Source organism: Cannabis sativa, chromosome 8 (genome assembly GCF_029168945.1).
Source record: "Cannabis sativa cultivar Pink pepper isolate KNU-18-1 chromosome 8, ASM2916894v1, whole genome shotgun sequence".
Lineage (NCBI taxonomy): Eukaryota > Viridiplantae > Streptophyta > Magnoliopsida > Rosales > Cannabaceae > Cannabis > Cannabis sativa.
In genome coordinates, this window is record NC_083608.1 from 36537141 (window position 1) to 36555083 (window position 17943).

Genomic DNA, 17943 nt, shown 5'->3' on the forward strand with positions numbered 1-17943 from the left:
AGATAAGGCAGAGATGGAGATTAAAATCCTTAACAGGAATGGGGACGAAAAAAGCACTTCCCGCTAATTTCTCGCCTCGAGTGCATCCCTCTACCAGCCCTAAAGAATAAGAGAGCTTGCCGAGTACTATATTATAGATAATCAAACAAATAATAGCCTCTTTAACAGCAAAATTAGATAAATAAAAGAAAAATGTCAACAACAACAACAACTAAAGTGGGGATCTACTTAAAACTTGGTCCCATGCTTCATTGTCATATTAAGTTTGCTCAATTATCATGTTTAAAGATGATGAATGAAGCTCTACTACAACCACAAGTTATCCAAATTGACCATAGAAACTCTCCAATTCAATCAATAATAACTCAGGCTGCCATTCATCACTTCTTAGCTGTGCAAATAGCTGTCACAATCAAAAAGACTCCAATGTGATTTTACAGGTTTCCAAACACTAAAAAATGAAGCACTTTTGGGTGCAATACATAAATAAATAACCATTTTGTTCTTTTTTGCTGAAGTGACAACAAACAAACACTTTGAGGAAGTAAATCTTATTATATCTATCCAGAATTTTTCAGTTCCCTCTTTTGAGCAGAAGCTGAAAAATTACATATGGCAATATAATAAAGCCTGAGCAATCAGTTGAATCTACAAAACAGGATAGTCAACTGTATCAACCTTAAAAAATAATTATTTACTTCGACAAAAAAGATGTCGTTTTGTCGTTGGGGGCACGACCACTTTTGCCCTTCAAAATCAGAATCCTGTTGTAAGAAGCCACGAATGCAGAGCCTTTAGCTGATAAATTCCATTGCTGGTTGAAAAATTTTGAAAAGAAAGAAGCTTTAGGAATGTGTGTGTGTCAAAACCCTCAAATAGTTTCTTATCTTCAACACTGACAAGACAATGGGAACCATTTGGTCAACAAGTAACGTTTCATTTTCACAATCAAGACAAATGAGCCATAGCAGGGTATGTGCATTACTGCAACCAGCAAGTACCTGCAGTTCAGTAGCAAAAGAAGTCTAAAATTTAACACTAAGTTGAGAAAAATTAGTGGCATTATTACCAAACATGTTATAGAGTGAGCATACCACACTGGAGCATATGGAGATGACAAGTCAAGGAATGGATAGGGCCACCTGTAGAGCCAGTGTTACAATCTTTATTGTTTGATCGAATTCAATTTAGTCTCGGGTAGATTTGCAGAAAGAATGAAAGGAATTACCAAAATGATACACATGCATGAATGATCCACTGGAAAATGACGAAAGCACCAGTCCACAAAATGAAGAAAGTAATACGAAAGGCGGGAACTTGCTGAAGGATTAAGCCTTATAATTTTAGTATGGGAGAAAATTTAGGGAAAACGAATCTTATATTGGAATAGAATAGAATATGCACCCAAAGGCTATTTACCAAGCAATTCAAAGCTGTATCGCCAAGGAGTAAAATGGCATTGAATGAATGCAAGTTCACATTCATCTGCACAAATGGCAATGTCAAAAATGGAGACCACAACTAATGAACAATATTAAGGGAGACTAGAGGATAAAGTTTACTCACAAAACTTAGGTTGTAATCTTTGATAGTAAGAAATGGGACTATAATAAACCAAAAGACAGAATCAGTAAGCATCACTGCTCCAGCATTCATCTGTTAAAGCGAAAAAAAAAAAAGAGCAACGAAAGAAGTAGCAACATGAATTTGGTGAGAGTATGCAGCCAAAAATTATGCTTTTACATTTTGTCACAAGCTCTTAGCTTGTCAGCCTGAAAAATAAGTAAAATATTTATAATTAACTCAGCCTAAGATGATAATCATCTTTATCAGCACACAACCTGTTCCCACCCAAATTTAAGTGATAAACCATCAAATGGCAGGTTGTACTTGCTGCTAACATAAGTTTCTTACTGCTTCAGATGAGTGACACAAGAACATCAAAGAAATAAACCCAGAAGAGAAGAAAGAAGAAGGTGTGAGACATGAGCTCATAATGCTAATCATATTTGTGAATATGGAAATTACAAAACGTTTTAAGGAAATTACCTGGAATAAAATCTCAAAAACATAAGTAAAAATCCTTGGCAGTTGGAACTCATAACAGTCATCTCCTTTTGGATTTGAGATGTTCCTCTCTGTATCTTTACTGATGAGGGGCATGTATGATCCTTGCCCGGTATTTGTATCAACATGGTAAACATTTGACCTCAAGTTCCTTAGTCTATACTGGTAACAACCATAAATTGATAGCAGGGCTCCATACTACAAGAGATTTTAAGAGAAAACAACAAAGGAAGACTGAAGACATTAGAGGTGACATCAGATTGATAGCAATGAAGGAAAAACAAAATAGAAAATATTTCAGGGTCTCACTGTCTGAAATCATACTAACAAACTAAACATATTAACATTAAGATTCAAAGAAAGAAAGAAAGCATACCCCAAAATAAACGGTCAGTAAGGTAAAAGTCAATCTGTTGAGCATCCACAACACATCATGAATTAATAATTATATACAATACTAGAATCACACCCCTTTGGATGGTAACTGGTAAGTAAGCCATGAGCTCAAAAGAATAAGAGAAAGCTTACTGGGTATAATAGAGAAATGTGGTAGCTCCACTGATAACAATTTTGAAAATTAAGGTTGTCAAAAGTGAGAAGAATGCAAGAAGTCGAAAACCCAGTAACCAAAGGGGGTGAATTTGTTTAAGGCTTGGTCTCCAAGCTTCATTGTCACACAAAGAGTGATCTACACTTTGCTCAACTTCTCCTGCTCCAGATTTTGAATGGTGGGGGTCTTCATATTTCCATATAATATATAAAGCTAAAACCATAGGTGTGAACACCCAAATTGAGCATAGAAGGACTCTCCAGTTCAACCAATAACTCAAGGTTGTAGTGTCAACCTGTACCTGTAGCTGCATCCTGCTATGGAAAATAGAGAAAAGCAGATTCAGGGTGCTAAATCTCATCATCAAAATAAGTGATATATTTTTGGGAAATTGAACAAATGGGTTACTTACAGAGCCAAGCCAGTTAAGGCGTCCCAACTCCAAGGGAATAAGAAGAAATATGAATGAAGCAGAAGAGGAAATGAGGCCTTTACTCAACCGACTCAGCTGGTTGAAGATTTGCCATCTTTTATTATACCCTCTTTGGATTCATGTCTTCTGGATTACGACTGTGATGTTGACAATATCTTGTGAGGGTGTGAGTGTGGATCTCTTTACAATTATCAACCATGCTAATTGCTATGGCTATGGCTATGGCTTCGCTATCCCTTTCTTTCTTTGACCCCACTGCCATAGCTGCTTGTGGTCATTTCATTTATTATTTCCATATTAGTTTCTTACCAAAATAATTTATATTTAAACTTTCTTAATATTTTTATTTTCTAATTTTTTAATCACGAAATAAAAGTAATATTTTTATTTTTGAAAAACAAAACTGTGGTAATCACTTTTATTTTTCAATTTTAAAAACAAAAAATAAAAATATGTTTTATAAAATTCTTTTTTAATTTTATTTAAGTCAGGCCTAAATTCGGCGTCAGATTTGGGTTCGGGTCAGAGGTTGGGTTCAGCACTAGGACCGTAAGGAAGATTTGAGTCTGAGTCTGGTCGGAGTCCAAAATATTGCTTAAAAAAACTGATTAAAAAAATATTAAAAGTATTTTTTAAAAAAAAGAAAAAAAAATTAATTCTCAATTAATAAATTAAAAAAATGAAAACAGTTTTATATAACAATTTTTTTTAAAAAAAATCACTTTTCTAATTTTAAAAACAAAAAACTAATTAAAAAAGTGTTTTTAAATGCCACCTAAAATAAATAGGTGAGCAATTAATCAAAAAAATATATATGTACGCTATTACTATAATATTAAGAAAATTTGAGGTTTTATACTTAATTTTTGTATTTAATTAGAAAAATTTCTCATTTTTACATTATATGGACTGAGATTATTTATTAGCTGAAAAAAATAATAAAATAAATTTTTTGGCAAAAAAAATAAATAAATTTAACTTATATATTTTTTGTATAACTATATTTTTTATATAATGTAAAAAAAAAAAGATAATTTTTTATATTATTTTAATTAAGTAGCTAAATGAAATATTGAAATTTAATTTTTTTTGTTATTAAAATTTAATAATTTAATATTTTAAAAATTAATATTTATAGTTAAATTTAATTAATTCTATCAGTAATACTCATGTTCCATATATATATATATTATCTTTTAAGCAAAAATATGTATATTATTTATCAGTCATTATATATGTAAATTTACAGCATATTACTTTATATGTTAAATTTTTATTATTACCAATAAATTATTTTAAATCCTTACCTACTCCTCTTATAAATACATTATCATTATTTATTCTTTCCAATAAAAAAATATAATCGCCATCTAAAATCAGCTATAAATGTTAAGACACAAACAAACAAAAATTTATTTGTCTTTCCCCAAAACTTTCACAAAATAATATTATTCAAAATCATTTTCGGGTAGGTTTGAGAACAAATACATTAATGTGATTTTGTATTGGACACCACAATAAAATTGAATCTTAATATATTATATTGATTTTCTATAAAGATCTCATATTTGTATTAACTAGAAGCAATTTGGTAGTTATGGAGAGAAACAACTATAGTTATGCTGTTTTGTTGTGGAAAAGAAACTTTCTCAATACCTTTTTTTTCTTGATACATATATATTAACAAATTTAGAAATATTGTGAATTAGAATAACTACACTGGTTGATAAATTATAAATTTCTAAATTCTTATAAATAGGTGTAGAGTATATTACCAGCAAAGAGAGACTTCAGTTGAGTGACCCATAAGTTTTAAAAACCTCACAATGAAACAGAACATGCCAATAGGTTGGATAAACCTTTCTTAAAATATAGGAGTAGAAAGCCAAACACATTTTTGAGGCTGATCCAATAGATTGGGAAGTGGAGTATAACATTGAAACACCTCCAGTCCACAATACAAAATTGACTTTATTGTGTGTATGTTGGGATGCCACATAAACTTCCACCTCTTTCTGCTATCATCATTAACACCCATCCCAATAATTCATATTGGAACCTTTTAATCATTTTACATTTTTTTAAATATTATTTTGTAATATTTTACAAAAGTTATTAATTGAATTTTTTATTTTATTAAATCACAAAATAAATTTTATATTTTCTAAAATTGTATAAATATGACTCTAAACTGATATTTTGTCAAAATAAAATTTAATAATAATCTGATGTAGAGATATTATAACAAAACTAATTACGTTTTTTTGTATCTATTCGTGTTAAAAATTATCTTAAAGTTTGTTATATTAACAAATAAAATTGTTGAAAATTAAGTTTAAGATTTTATTTTTACCATTTTGAAATATATAGAGTCCATTTTATTATTTAATAAAATAAAAAACCCAATTAATAATTTTTGTAAAATACAAGATCCAAAATAGTATTTACCATTTTTTTTTCGGGACCTATTCAAACATACTGGGATAAATTAGAAAGTCATTACTATTTTTTTTTAAAAAAAAAAAAAACATAAACAAGCTTTAGTAGAAAATCATTTTGGGAGAAGTCTTATAGTGATGAATTTATTTAAAAGCAATTTTTTTTTATACAGAGAGTATATTTATAATAAATTTAAATAGTATTTAGTTTTTTTTAAAAAACACTTTAATTTATTTAATCACGCATTGTGTTAATAAATTTTGATGTTTTCTTATAAACAAATTTAATAAATTTATATATTACTTTAAAAAAATTTATAACAAATTTAAATATTACTTACTAAATTTTGATGTTTTTATATGTAGAAGATGAACTGATCTTAGGCAAATATTATTAGCAGAGAATGATCACCAAACCAAGAATTCAATGAACAAATAAATTGAATAAAACAATAAAAGAATGACAAATGAGTTTGATGAGATTTGAGCTATGATCAAAGAGTTACAATACTCGATACCAAGATAAATTAAGAAGAAGTTTTATTGATGAATTTAATTACAAGATAACAAGAGAAGAGTATTGACAATCCAAGCCTATGATCAGTGTAACACCATAACAAGACAATTTCACATGGGGAAAGCTATTTCAAAAATAAGCAATCCCTTTTTTACATCCTTCCATTTTCTCTCTCAAAATAGGCTTAATTTCTAACTGTTGTTCTCTGTGTATCAATCCAAGTCTCAACCCCAAAAACCAGTGTGTATTGTGTTCTATTTATAGGAGTTGGTTGGGGTTGTTCAGTAGCTAACAAAGTTAGTTAAGGGTAGTTGATGATGTGGCAGTCACAATGTCCTTTAAGTGTCTTAATTACAATAATTTTCACCTTAATTGAGACACTTAGAGGAGATTGGACTTAAGCTTCTTTTATGTTGAGTAAGTTTAAATAGTGTTTAAACTTATCTAGGGTAACACATTTTGTGAGCATATCTGCTGGGTTCTGATCAGTGTTGATCTTCCTTACTTGGACTTGGTTGCGAGAGATAATGTCTCTGATGAAATGCAGCCTTATGTCTATGTGTTTTGACCTCTCATTATGCATAGGATTCTTCATGAGATGGAGTGCATTTTGATTGTCACAGTGTACTGTAGTGTCTTCAGAGTTTAACCCCAGTTCAGTGGTGAATCCATTCAGCCACAGTGCTTCTTTAATGGCTTCAGCTGTAGCCATATACTCTGCCTCTGTTGAAGACAGAGCAACTACCTTCTGCAATGTTTCTTTCCAGCTGACACAGCCTCCAAGTACAGTGAACACATAACCTCTGAGAGACCTCCTTGTGTCTAGACACCCAGCATAGTCTAAGTCAACACAGCTAGTGACTACTTCTTTTGTAAATGACTCATTTCCAAACTTTATTCCCAAGTCTAGAGTGCCTTTTATGTACTTGAGTATCCATTTAAGGGCAGACCAGTGTTGCTGTCCAGGATCAGCCAAGTATCTACTTACCATGCTCATTGCATACCAAATATCAGGTCTTGAGCAAACCATGGCATACATTAGGCTCCCTACCACATTAGCATAAGGTATGCATTTCAGATCTTTCTTTCTCAGTTTTGGGTAATTGTTCTTTTGAAAGTTTGAAATGGTGAGCTAAGGGAGTTGAGACAGGTTTGGCATGTTGCATTCAAAACCTGTTTAACACCATTTCAAGGTATCTCTTTTGAGACAGAAAAATGGTGTTAGGTCTGTTTTTCTTGATGTCAATCCCTAGAATTTTCTTGGCAGATCCAGGTTTTTTATTTCGAACTCAACATTGAGCTTTTCTTTGAGTTTGTCTATCTACATACAATAATAGATAGATGTGCTTATTAAAGTAGACACAAGGGTCATACCTGCTTTGACAGAATCCAATGTTCTTTATGAACTCATCAAATCATTGCCTAAGAGCCTATTTGAAGCCATATAGTCATTTGAGTAGTAGGCATACTTAATTAGGATTTCCATTGTCAAAACCTTCTGGTTGTGTCATGTAGATCTTCTCATCAAGTTTGCCATGTAAAAATGTTGTCCTAACATCCATTTGATCTATATATAGATCATACTTTAATGTCTTCGCCATCATGACTCTTATGGATGTTTGTTTAATAGCAGGAGAAAATATTTCTGTGAAATCAGTACCTTCTTTTTATGGGAAGCCTTTGGCAACAAGCCTGACTTTGTATCTGACTTCTCGTTTGTAGGTTTCATCTTCTTTGTGCTTGAACAACCATTTGCACCTTACAAGCTTTTGACCCTTTGGTTTGTTAACCATAATCCATGTTTTATTGATCTTCAAGAATAACATCTCATCGTCAATGGTTTGGTTCCATTTCTTGCTATCTTTACATGTGATTGCCTCTTTGAAGGTTTCAAGTTCTGAGTTGTCTAGCTTTTGTACTGCTGGAAGAGCAAAAGCTGTGAAATTAACAAAACCAAATCTGACATGGGCTGTGTGTACCCTTTTTCCTCTATCTCTAGTGAGTAGATAATCATCAGCTTCAATGTCAGCCTCTACACCCATAGGCTCTTCAACTTGAGCCTGATCAGCACCCTACTCATTAGGTATCTGATTTGTAGAGTCTGAATTCAACTCAAACCCAACATGTTTGACACTAGAGCCTTCATCTAATTTTGCTTTAGTCTTTGATTTCATTGCCATCTCATCCTAGACAACATCTAGGCTTAATAGACATTTCTTGTAACCTGGTTCCAAACACCACAGCTTGTAGCCTTTTACATCTTCTGCATAGCCAAGAAATAGACATTTCAAAGCTCTTGGTTGAAGTTTGTCCTGTTTTATGTGAGCATATGCAGTGCATCCATACACCCTAAGGTGTTCATAGCTTGGTGGGTGCCCTTTCCATTTTTCTTAAGGGGTTTTGAATCCTATGGCTGCAGATGGACACCTACTGATGAGATAACTGGCTGTTTTTACAGCTTCACCCCAGGATGGTCTCTCAAGACCAGCACTGTGAAGCATGCACCTAACTCTATCAGTGAGTGTCATGTTCATCCTCTTAGCCAATCCATTTTGCTGTGGATTCTTGGGGACTGTTTTGTGTCTGTCAATGCCCTCTTTTCTGCAAAACTCACTGAATTTGTTAGAACAAAACTCAAGACCATTGTCAGCCCTGAGTTTCTTGACTATTTTTCACATTTGGTTTTCAACAAGCTTTCTCCAAGGAACAAAAGTGTTGAAATCTTGATCCTTGAACTTGAGTAAGAACGCCCAAACTTTTCTAGAAAAATCATCAATGATGCTTAGAAAAATCATCAATGTGTGTTTTCCCCAAAAATGTCCAAATGTCTCACTTTACATTAAAAACCACATGGGGAATGTGTAACTGTAATACCCGGAATTAAGAAATGGATTAGCAAAACCCTAACTAGATAATTATGAGTTAATTGAGGAATTATATTATTATATAGTTCAACATATGTGAAATTATATGAATTTAACATGTCAAGACCCCGTTGGTGAGCCAGGGGTATTTTGGTAATTATGACCCGAGAAGGGTAAATTGATGAAATTAAGTTAATTACGTGCTTAATAGAACTATATTATTATATAGTATGCCTGTGTTGTCTTTACAGGTGTGTTCTGACAGGTTGACGCGGTATAGTCACAATCGGTATTTCACGAACCGGTTCGGGCCCGAAATGAAAATTAGATTGAATTAATTGGCATTTTAATTGATATTTGATAATCTGAAATTTAATTGGGTTTGAAATTGTGTGTTAATGCCATTTTTGCCCTTGTATGTTTAAAGTGGAAGTTATATGGCCCTAGGGGCATTTTAGTAATTTGGCTTTATGAGATAAGTGTGTGAAATGGCATTTTTGACAAAAATGAAAAAGAAAATAGAATTTTCTGGTTGTAACTCTCTTGGCCGACCCCCCCTCTCTCTCTCAAACCCTTTTCTTTTTCAATTTTGATTTTTGAAGAAATTGCTTGGATTTGGCCTTGAATTGAAACTTTGAGTTTGTAGATTTTTGAGCTTGTTCTTGGATTGAGTTTGAGGTAACTTTCTCTGGTTTTAATCTGAGATTTATTGCTGAAATTATTTGTTGAAAAGCATGAAAATATTTTGTGGTTGTGGTATTGAATTTGTGATGCATGTTCTTGGTTGGTGGGGTTGTCTTGAGCATGCTTTAAGCTTTAAATTCATATGTTTGTTTGGGTTAGGTTTGGACAGAATTTAGAGGATTTGATTAGTGTAATTTTCTGGTGTTGAGCTCTGAAATTTATTGTTTGAAGTTGGAGTTCAAGTTCTTGTTAATGGAATTTTGTTGATTTTGCTCAAGCTTTGGAGCTTTGGTTGGGTGTTGTTGATTAATGTTAGAATTGATGTTTGTTGTGATGTTTTTTTAACTGTAAGAAGTTAATTTTTGGGTATGGTATGATTGAGGTTCGAAGTTATGGAAAATTAACATGTTTAAGACCTTAAAAATGGAGTTTTGGGGTGTTCTAAACCCAGTCGTCGCGACGGGATTTTCTACGTCATGACCGGATCCGGCAAAGTGAGAAATTCTATTTTTCTCAATTTTGTTTTGGCCATAACTTTTGACTCGGGACTCCGTTTGGGACGTTCTTTATACCGTTGGAAAGCTCTTTTCGAGATCTATGTGATTATCTGTATTTGAAATGCCATGAATTTATTTTATGAATGTGAAATCAGGGGTTAACCCTATTTGTGAAAATCCCAGATTGTGTGTGACTAGGATTACCGGCACCTGGTCAGGAGCACTCGGGGATTTGGAATCTCTACTATTGCGGGACAACAGGTAAGACAGTGATTAGCACGTAGAGTATGCGCAGTGGCGCTTATGTTGAGAATGATATGCATGAATGTTTAAGTAACCGGGATTAGGGTTATTACCCTAATAGAACGGCCTAATAATACTTGTGGTTATTACCCTAGTGATATATGTGTATAAATGCCATGTCATGTTAATTGAAATGAGATTTAAGGATTATGTGCTCAAGGCATAATCAGGTTGGACTCGGTACTCATAACCGAGATGAACCGCTTCTAAGGCCTTAATGTATTTAGACGTGTGAGAGTAACACGTGGGTCTACGTCATGTAGATTTAATTAGATGTGTGAGCGCAACACATAGGTCTACGCCACGTAGACATAAATGGGCATGATGAAATAATGATCAGGTCTGTGCTATACAGACATATGTGAATGAGCATAATATATTTGTTATGATTTATACCGTCTTGGGCTTGGCTCACGGGTGCTCTACCGTGCGGGTGAAAGGGTAAGGCATTAGCCGATCGGCCATGAGTTTCGGGAGCGGCGAAGAATGTACATGTTCATGCCACTGCATCAAGCGGGTTATGGGTCTAACAGTTGTTGACTTTTGTATTCGTTTTACCGCTTGGAATTAAATTTAGTAAGAACGAACTTGTAATAATTTGTAAATATTTTTGGGATCCCAACTATGTTTGAAAAAGTTTAAATATATTACAAGTTTATTTTCAGTCTGTTTAATATAAAAGTTTAAATTCTGCGCTGTTTTTAATTAGTAATCCCGGTTAGGGGATTATGGTTTCATAATCATTTTGGGTAGCGTGCCTAATTATTTAGGTCGTTACAATTTGGTATCAGAGCGCCAAGGTTTTTAAACTTCCTGTAGACCGGCCGAACATGTACATTCGTCGTCAGAGATAAGCTCGACTCATGGTGCAGTAAGTATTGAGAGTAAATACTTGACTGTATGTGTGATCATCTGTTTACCGCTTTCCATTTTAGGTAGTATGCAAGCATCTAGAGTATGTATGTGTTATGTGATGCCATGCTATAAATGCTAATTGTTTATGTAGATATGTATGAGGTAAATAGATGAGTTAGGGTTTAAGGCAATAAGTGCGTAAGTGTGGTATCGGTGCTTAACTCGCTGGGGTTGTTGATTACAGGGGTACTAGTAATGGACCCTCCGCAATCATCCAGACCACAGGGCGAGCAAGTAGAGCCCGGGGCTACCCGAACCGATCCACCAGCACCGCCTCCACCTCCGCAAAATCCGGGGGATAATGCGGAGGCTGTTAATGCTAATCCTCTTGCTGACTGGCAGCAGATGTTTCATGAAATGCGGAGTATCATACTTCGTCAAGATGAAGAGTTGAAACGTTTGAGGCAACAAGCTGTCCCAGCTAATCAAGGGTTACCACCAGCTCATGTGCCAGTGGTGGGTAGCCAAGGGTATATTATGCCGCACCGGGACTCTGTGTTCGAGCGGTTTGTGAAACTACAACCTCCGGCTTTTCTGGGAGGCATTGATATTATTAAGACCGATCAGTGGATGAGCACTGTTACCCGTATCCTTGATAATATGGGGGTGATGGGAACTGAGAGGGTGAATTGTGCGGCCTTTATGTTTCAAGATCATGCCCGCGTCTGGTGGGACATAGTGAATCAGACTCGAGATATCAGTGTGATGACATGGGATGAGTTTAAGAAACTTTTTGAAGAAAAGTTTTATAATGTGGCTGTACGGACTTCACACCAGGAAGACTTTGTGAAGTTGACTCAAGGGAAGATGTCGGTGGCTGAATATACTCTGGAATTTGACCAATTATCCAAATTTGCTGGTGATTTGGTGCCTACCGATTTTACCGTAAAATGTAAGTATGTTCGAGGACTGAATGCTACAATCAGTCGAGACTTGAAAATTACCACATCCCATGACACTCTGTATAAGAGAGTGGTAGACTTGGCCTTAATTGCTGAAGAGGCCGAGCAGCAAGTGATGAAAGAGCAGGCTGCAAAGGATGCCGCCATGGCATCAAACCCTCCTGCTAGTGGTAATGTCAGTAAGGGGATCGACAGTAGCAACCCTGAGCACAAGCGGAAGGCTGAGGCTTCCGGAGCTTCAGGAGGAAATAGAAAGTTTCGGGGAAACAGAGTTGGCCGTCAAGGCCGCGGGTCCTCATTCCGGTCATACCCTGAGTGTCCTAAATGCAAGAAGCATCATCCTGGTGAGTGCCGAGCCAAGGCATGTTTCCAGTGTGGCATGGTGGGCCACTTTATCAGAGACTGTCCCCAAGCCAAGAGAGAAGAGCCTAAGAAGAATGTTGCTCAGAACCCGGGGCGACTTTTCACTATAACTCAGGCAGATGCTGATGCTAGTCCGTCAGTTGCGACAGGTCAGTTATCTATTAATGGTTGTGCTTATACTGTGTTATTTGATTCGGGAGCTACTCATTCATATGTATCGAGTAGAGTGATAGAAAGTTTACATAAGCCATGTGATATTTATGCTTCGGGGTTTGGGACCCTGTTACCCTCGGGAGACCTGATAGTATCCACAAGGTGGATTCGGTCCTTGTCTTTTTGGATTGACGGTTGTGAATTGACCGCCAATCTAATTGAACTGCAATTATCTGATTTTGACATAATCCTGGGAATGGATTTTCTGTCTAAGTATGGAGCAATGATTGATTGTAAACGGAAGATGGTGGTGTTTGAGCCCGATAGTGCTAACCCAGCAGTGTTCGTGGGTAAAGTTCAGAGGGCACGCATACCGAGAATATCGTTGTTGAAAGCTAAAGACCTGATGGGTAGAGGTTGTCTAGGGTTCATAGTTACTACAGTGGACACTAGCCAACCTGTGACATCAAGGCCTGAGCATACGAGATTGGTATGTGAGTTCCTTGATGTCTTTCCAGAAGATTTGCCAGGATTGCCACCTGTTCGGGAAATTGAATTTGTTATTGAATTGGCTCCGGGAGTGGATCCAGTGTCTAAAGCACCGTACCGAATGGCTCCAGCTGAGTTGAAGGAATTGAAGATACAATTGCAAGAGTTACTGAATCTGGGATTCATCAGACCGAGCTACTCACCTTGGGGTGCTCCGGTTTTGTTTGTGAAGAAGAAAGACGGAACCCTGCGAATGTGTATTGACTACCGGGAGTTGAACAAGCTTACCATTAAGAACAAGTATCCTTTACCTCGAATTGATGATCTGTTTGATCAACTGAAGGGGAAGACAGTCTTTTCCAAGATCGATCTTCGTTCAGGCTATCATCAGCTGAGAATTCGAGAGGAAGATATCCCAAAAACTGCATTTCGTACTCGGTATGGACACTATGAATTTCTTGTGATGTCTTTTGGACTCACTAATGCCCCGGTGGCATTCATGGATTTGATGAACCGAGTGTTTAAGGATTACCTGGATAGGTTCGTGATTGTGTTTATCGATGACATTTTGGTGTACTCTGAGACAGAAAAAGATCATGAGTTGCATCTCAGAGCGGTTTTGCAAAGATTACGGGATCACAAGCTTTATGCTAAGTTCAAAAAGTGTGAATTCTGGTTATCCCGTGTCTCATTTCTGGGGCACATAGTGGATAAAGATGGGATCATGGTGGATCTGGCCAAAATTGAAGCTGTTCGGGATTGGCCAGCACCGAAGTCAGCTACAGAGGTTAGAAGTTTTCTGGGTTTGGCTGGTTATTATCGTCGGTTCGTTGAGGGTTTTTCAAAGATTGCTGTACCCTTAACGGAGCTGACCCGAAAGAACCGAAGTTTGTTTGACCGGACGGTGTGAAAAAAGTTTCTGGAGTTAAAGCAACGCTTGATTACCGCTCCTGTACTAACTCTTCCTTCAGATAAGGAAAAGTTTGTGGTATATTGTGATGCCTCGAGACAGGGTCTCGGCTGTGTGCTTATGCAGGCTGGGAGGGTAATAGCTTATGCTTCTCGGCAATTAAAGGAGTACGAGCAGAGGTACCCTACTCACGATTTAGAACTCGCAGCAGTGGTATTTGCGCTAAAGATTTGGCGGCATTACCTTTATGGCGAGAAATGTGAGATATACACTGATCATAAAAGTCTGAAATACTTCTTCACCCAGAAGGACTTGAATATGAGACAAAGACGTTGGCTAGAATTGGTGAAGGATTATGATTGTGAGATCCTTTATCATCCTGGTAAGGCCAATGTGGTTGCTGACGCTTTGAGTAGAAAAGGTCAGAGTCAGTTGAATACTATGAAGCAAATCTCCCAACAGCTAGCAAATGAAATGACTCGAGCTCAGATTGAGTTGGTTGTAGGGCAACTGGCTAATATTACCCTGCAATCCACTCTTCTTGAGAGAATTAAAGAAGCACAAAAGCAAGATTCAGAGTTGATAAAAACCCGAGCTAGGGTTTTGGCTGGAAAGTCTAGTGATTTCTCAGTAGATGAAACGGGAATGTTGAGATTTGGAAGTCGAGTTTGTGTGCCTATGAATGAAAACATCAAGAAAGAGATCATGGATGAGTCTCACACGACTCCTTATTCAGTTCATCCAGGGTCGACAAAGATGTACCAAGACCTAAAAGCCATGTTTTGGTGGCCAAGTATGAAGAATGACATCGCTGAGTATGTTGCAAAATGCCTTACGTGTCAGCAAGTGAAGGCTGAACACCAGCGACCTGCAGGGTTGCTGCAACCGCTGAAAATACCAGAATGGAAATGGGAAGATATAACTATGGATTTCGTGGTAGGTATGCCTAGAACCACAGGATAGTTTGACTCTGTGTGGGTCATAGTGGACAGATTTACAAAGTCTGCTCACTTTTTACCTGTTCGGACGAACTTCTCCATTGATCAGTATGCTGAGTTATATGTCAGAGAAATTGTTCGTCTGCATGGTGTCCCAAAGTCCATTGTATCGGATAGAGATCTGAAGTTTACATCAAGATTCTTGGAAAGTCTGGATCGAGCTATGGGAACTCAGTTAAAGTTCAGCACAGCTTTTCATCCTCAGACGGATGGACAATCCGAGAGGACCATTCAGATTTTAGAAGACATGCTACGGGCATGCGTGCTTGACTTTGAAGGATCATGGGTAAAGTACCTTCCCCTGATCGAGTTTTCTTATAATAACAATTATCGTGCAACAATCGGGATGGCTCCTTATGAACTTTTGTATGGAAGAAAATGTAGATCGCCCATTCACTGGGATGAAGTGGGTGAAAGAAAATTCTTGGGTCCCGAAGCTGTTCAGAAAACAAGTGAGGCAGTTGATAAGATTAGAGCGCGAATGCTCGCGGCTCAGAGTAGGCAAAAGAGTTATGCCGATCCAAAGCGTCGAGATATTGATTTTCAAGTCGAGGACATGGTATTTCTCCGAATATCTCCGATGAAAGGCACAAAACGCTTTGGGAAGAAAGGAAAGCTTAGCCCGAGGTTCATTGGACCTTTTGAAATCCTTGAGAGGATAGGGCAAGTAGCGTATAGGTTGGCTATGCCCCCAGCGCTGGCAGCTGTACATAATGTGTTTCATGTTTCAATGCTTCGGAAATATGTCTCAGACTCGTCCCATGTTCTGAGTTATGAAGCATTGGAACTTCAGCCGGACTTGTCATACGAGGAACAACCAGTGCAAATACTTGATAGAAGAGAAAAAGTCTTGAGAAGCAAGACAGTGGCACTGGTGAAAGTACTGTGGAGGAACAGTAAAGTAGAAGAGGCAACCTGGGAACTCGAGACGGATATGCAGCAGAAATATCCGGAGTTGTTTAGGTAAATTTCGGGACGAAATTTCTATAAGGAGGGGGTAATTGTAATACCCGGAATTAAGAAATGGATTAGCAAAACCCTAACTAGATAATTATGAGTTAATTGAGGAATTATATTATTATATAGTTCAACATATGTGAAATTATATGAATTTAACATGTTAAGACCCCGTTGGTGAGCCAGGGGCATTTTGGTAATTATGACCCGAGAAGGGTAAATTGATGAAATTAAGTTAATTACGTGCTTAATAGAACTATATTATTATATAGTATGCCTGTGTTGTCTTTTCAGGTGTGTTCTGACAGGTTGACGCGGTATAGTCACAACCGGGTATTTCGGGCCGAACTGGGTTCGGGCCCGAAATGAAAATTAGATTGAATTAATTGGCATTTTAATTGATATTTGATAATCTGAAATTTAATTGGGTTTGAAATTGTGTGTTAATGCCATTTTTGCCCTTGTATGTTTAAAGTGGAAGTTATATGGCCCTAGGGGCATTTTAGTAATTTGGCTTTATGAGATAAGTGTGTGAAATGGCATTTTTGACAAAAATGAAAAAGAAAATAGAATTTTCTGGTTGTAACTCTCTTGGCCGACCCCCCCTCTCTCTCTCAAACCCTTTTCTTTTTCAATTTTGATTTTTGAAGAAATTGCTTGGATTTGGCCTTGAATTGAAACTTTGAGTTTGTAGATTTTTGAGCTTGTTCTTGGATTGAGTTTGAGGTAACTTTCTCTGGTTTTAATCTGAGATTTATTGCTGAAATTATTTGTTGAAAAGCATGAAAATATTTTGTGGTTGTGGTATTGAATTTGTGATGCATGTTCTTGGTTGGTGGGGTTGTCTTGAGCATGCTTTAAGCTTTAAATTCATATGTTTGTTTGGGTTAGGTTTGGACAGAAATTAGAGGATTTGATTAGTGTAATTTTCTGGTGTTGAGCTCTGAAATTTATTGTTTGAAGTTGGAGTTCAAGTTCTTGTTAATGGAATTTTGTTGATTTTGCTTAAGCTTTGGAGCTTTGGTTGGGTGTTGTTGATTAATGTTAGAATTGATGTTTGTTGTGATGTTTTTTTAACTGTAAGAAGTTAATTTTTGGGTATGGTATGATTGAGGTTCGAAGTTATGGAAAATTAACATGTTTAAGACCTTAAAAATGGAGTTTTGGGGTGTTCTAAACCCAGTCGTCGCGACGGGATTTTCGGCCGTCGCGACTGGATCTGGCAGTGAGAAATTCTGTTTTTCTCAATTTTGTTTTGGCCATAACTTTTGACTCGGGACTCCGTTTGGGACGTTCTTTATACCGTTGGAAAGCTCTTTTCGAGCTCTATGTGATTATCTGTATTTGAAATGCCATGAATTTATTTTATGAATGTGAAATCAGGGGTTAACCCTATTTGTGAAAATCCCGGATTGTGTGTGACTAGGATTACCGGCACCTGGTGAGGAGCACCCGGGGATTTGGAATCTCTACTATTGCGGGACAACAGGTAAGACAGTGATTAGCACGTAGAGTATGCGCAATGGCGCTTATGTTGAGAATGATATGCATGAATGTTTAAGTAACCGGGATTAGGGTTATTACCCTAATAGGAACGGTCTAATAGCCTAGGGTTATTACCCTAGTGATATATGTGTATAAATGCCATGCCATGTTAATTGAAATGAGATTTAAGGATTATGTGCTCAAGGCATAATCAGGTTGGACTCGGTACTCATAACCGAGATGAACCGCTTCTAAGGCCTTAATGTATTTAGACGTGTGAGAGTAACACGTGGGTCTACGTCATGTAGATTTAATTAGATGTGTGAGCGCAACACATAGGTCTACGCCACGTAGACATAAATGGGCATGATGAAATAATGATCAGGTCTGTGCTATACAGACATATGTGAATGAGCAT

The 17943-nt window shown here is 36.6% G+C and overlaps 1 protein-coding gene across 3 annotated transcripts; it reads right to left on the reverse strand.

Annotated features, from left to right (window-relative positions):
- Positions 1-349: 349 nt before the first annotated feature.
- Positions 350-4888, reverse strand: LOC115699746 (uncharacterized). Of its 3 annotated transcripts, XM_061102880.1 has the most exons (10): positions 4826-4888; positions 3030-3314; positions 2596-2934; positions 2444-2477; positions 2050-2265; positions 1567-1656; positions 1420-1485; positions 1229-1320; positions 1095-1142; positions 350-1001 (listed from the first exon to the last, which is right to left on the reverse strand). In XM_061102880.1, exons 3-10 carry the CDS (start codon positions 2928-2930, stop codon positions 890-892), a joined length of 993 nt encoding a protein of 330 aa, XP_060958863.1. In that variant the 5' UTR covers positions 2931-2934; positions 3030-3314; positions 4826-4888; the 3' UTR covers positions 350-889. The 3 variants fall into 3 exon arrangements, with proteins under 3 accessions (XP_060958863.1, XP_030483145.2, XP_030483144.2); XM_030627285.2 differs by lacking the exon at positions 4826-4888 and having other exon boundaries at positions 2596-2931; positions 3030-3344; XM_030627284.2 differs by lacking the exon at positions 4826-4888 and having other exon boundaries at positions 3030-3341.
- Between the last annotated feature and the right edge of the window lie 13055 nt (positions 4889-17943).

Bases quoted from the DNA above. Each gene is read 5' to 3' on its own strand.
- LOC115699746 (XM_061102880.1), bottom strand. From the start codon at position 2,930: ATGCAGCTACAGGTACAGGTTGACACTACAACCTTGAGTTATTGGTTG. The intron at 2,478-2,595 runs GTAAGCTTTCTC...GATGCTCAACAG, and splicing joins ACATTTCTCTATTATACCCA to ATTGACTTTTACCTTACTGA. The intron at 1,486-1,566 runs GTGAGTAAACTT...CCATTTGTGCAG, and splicing joins AAGATTACAACCTAAGTTTT to ATGAATGTGAACTTGCATTC.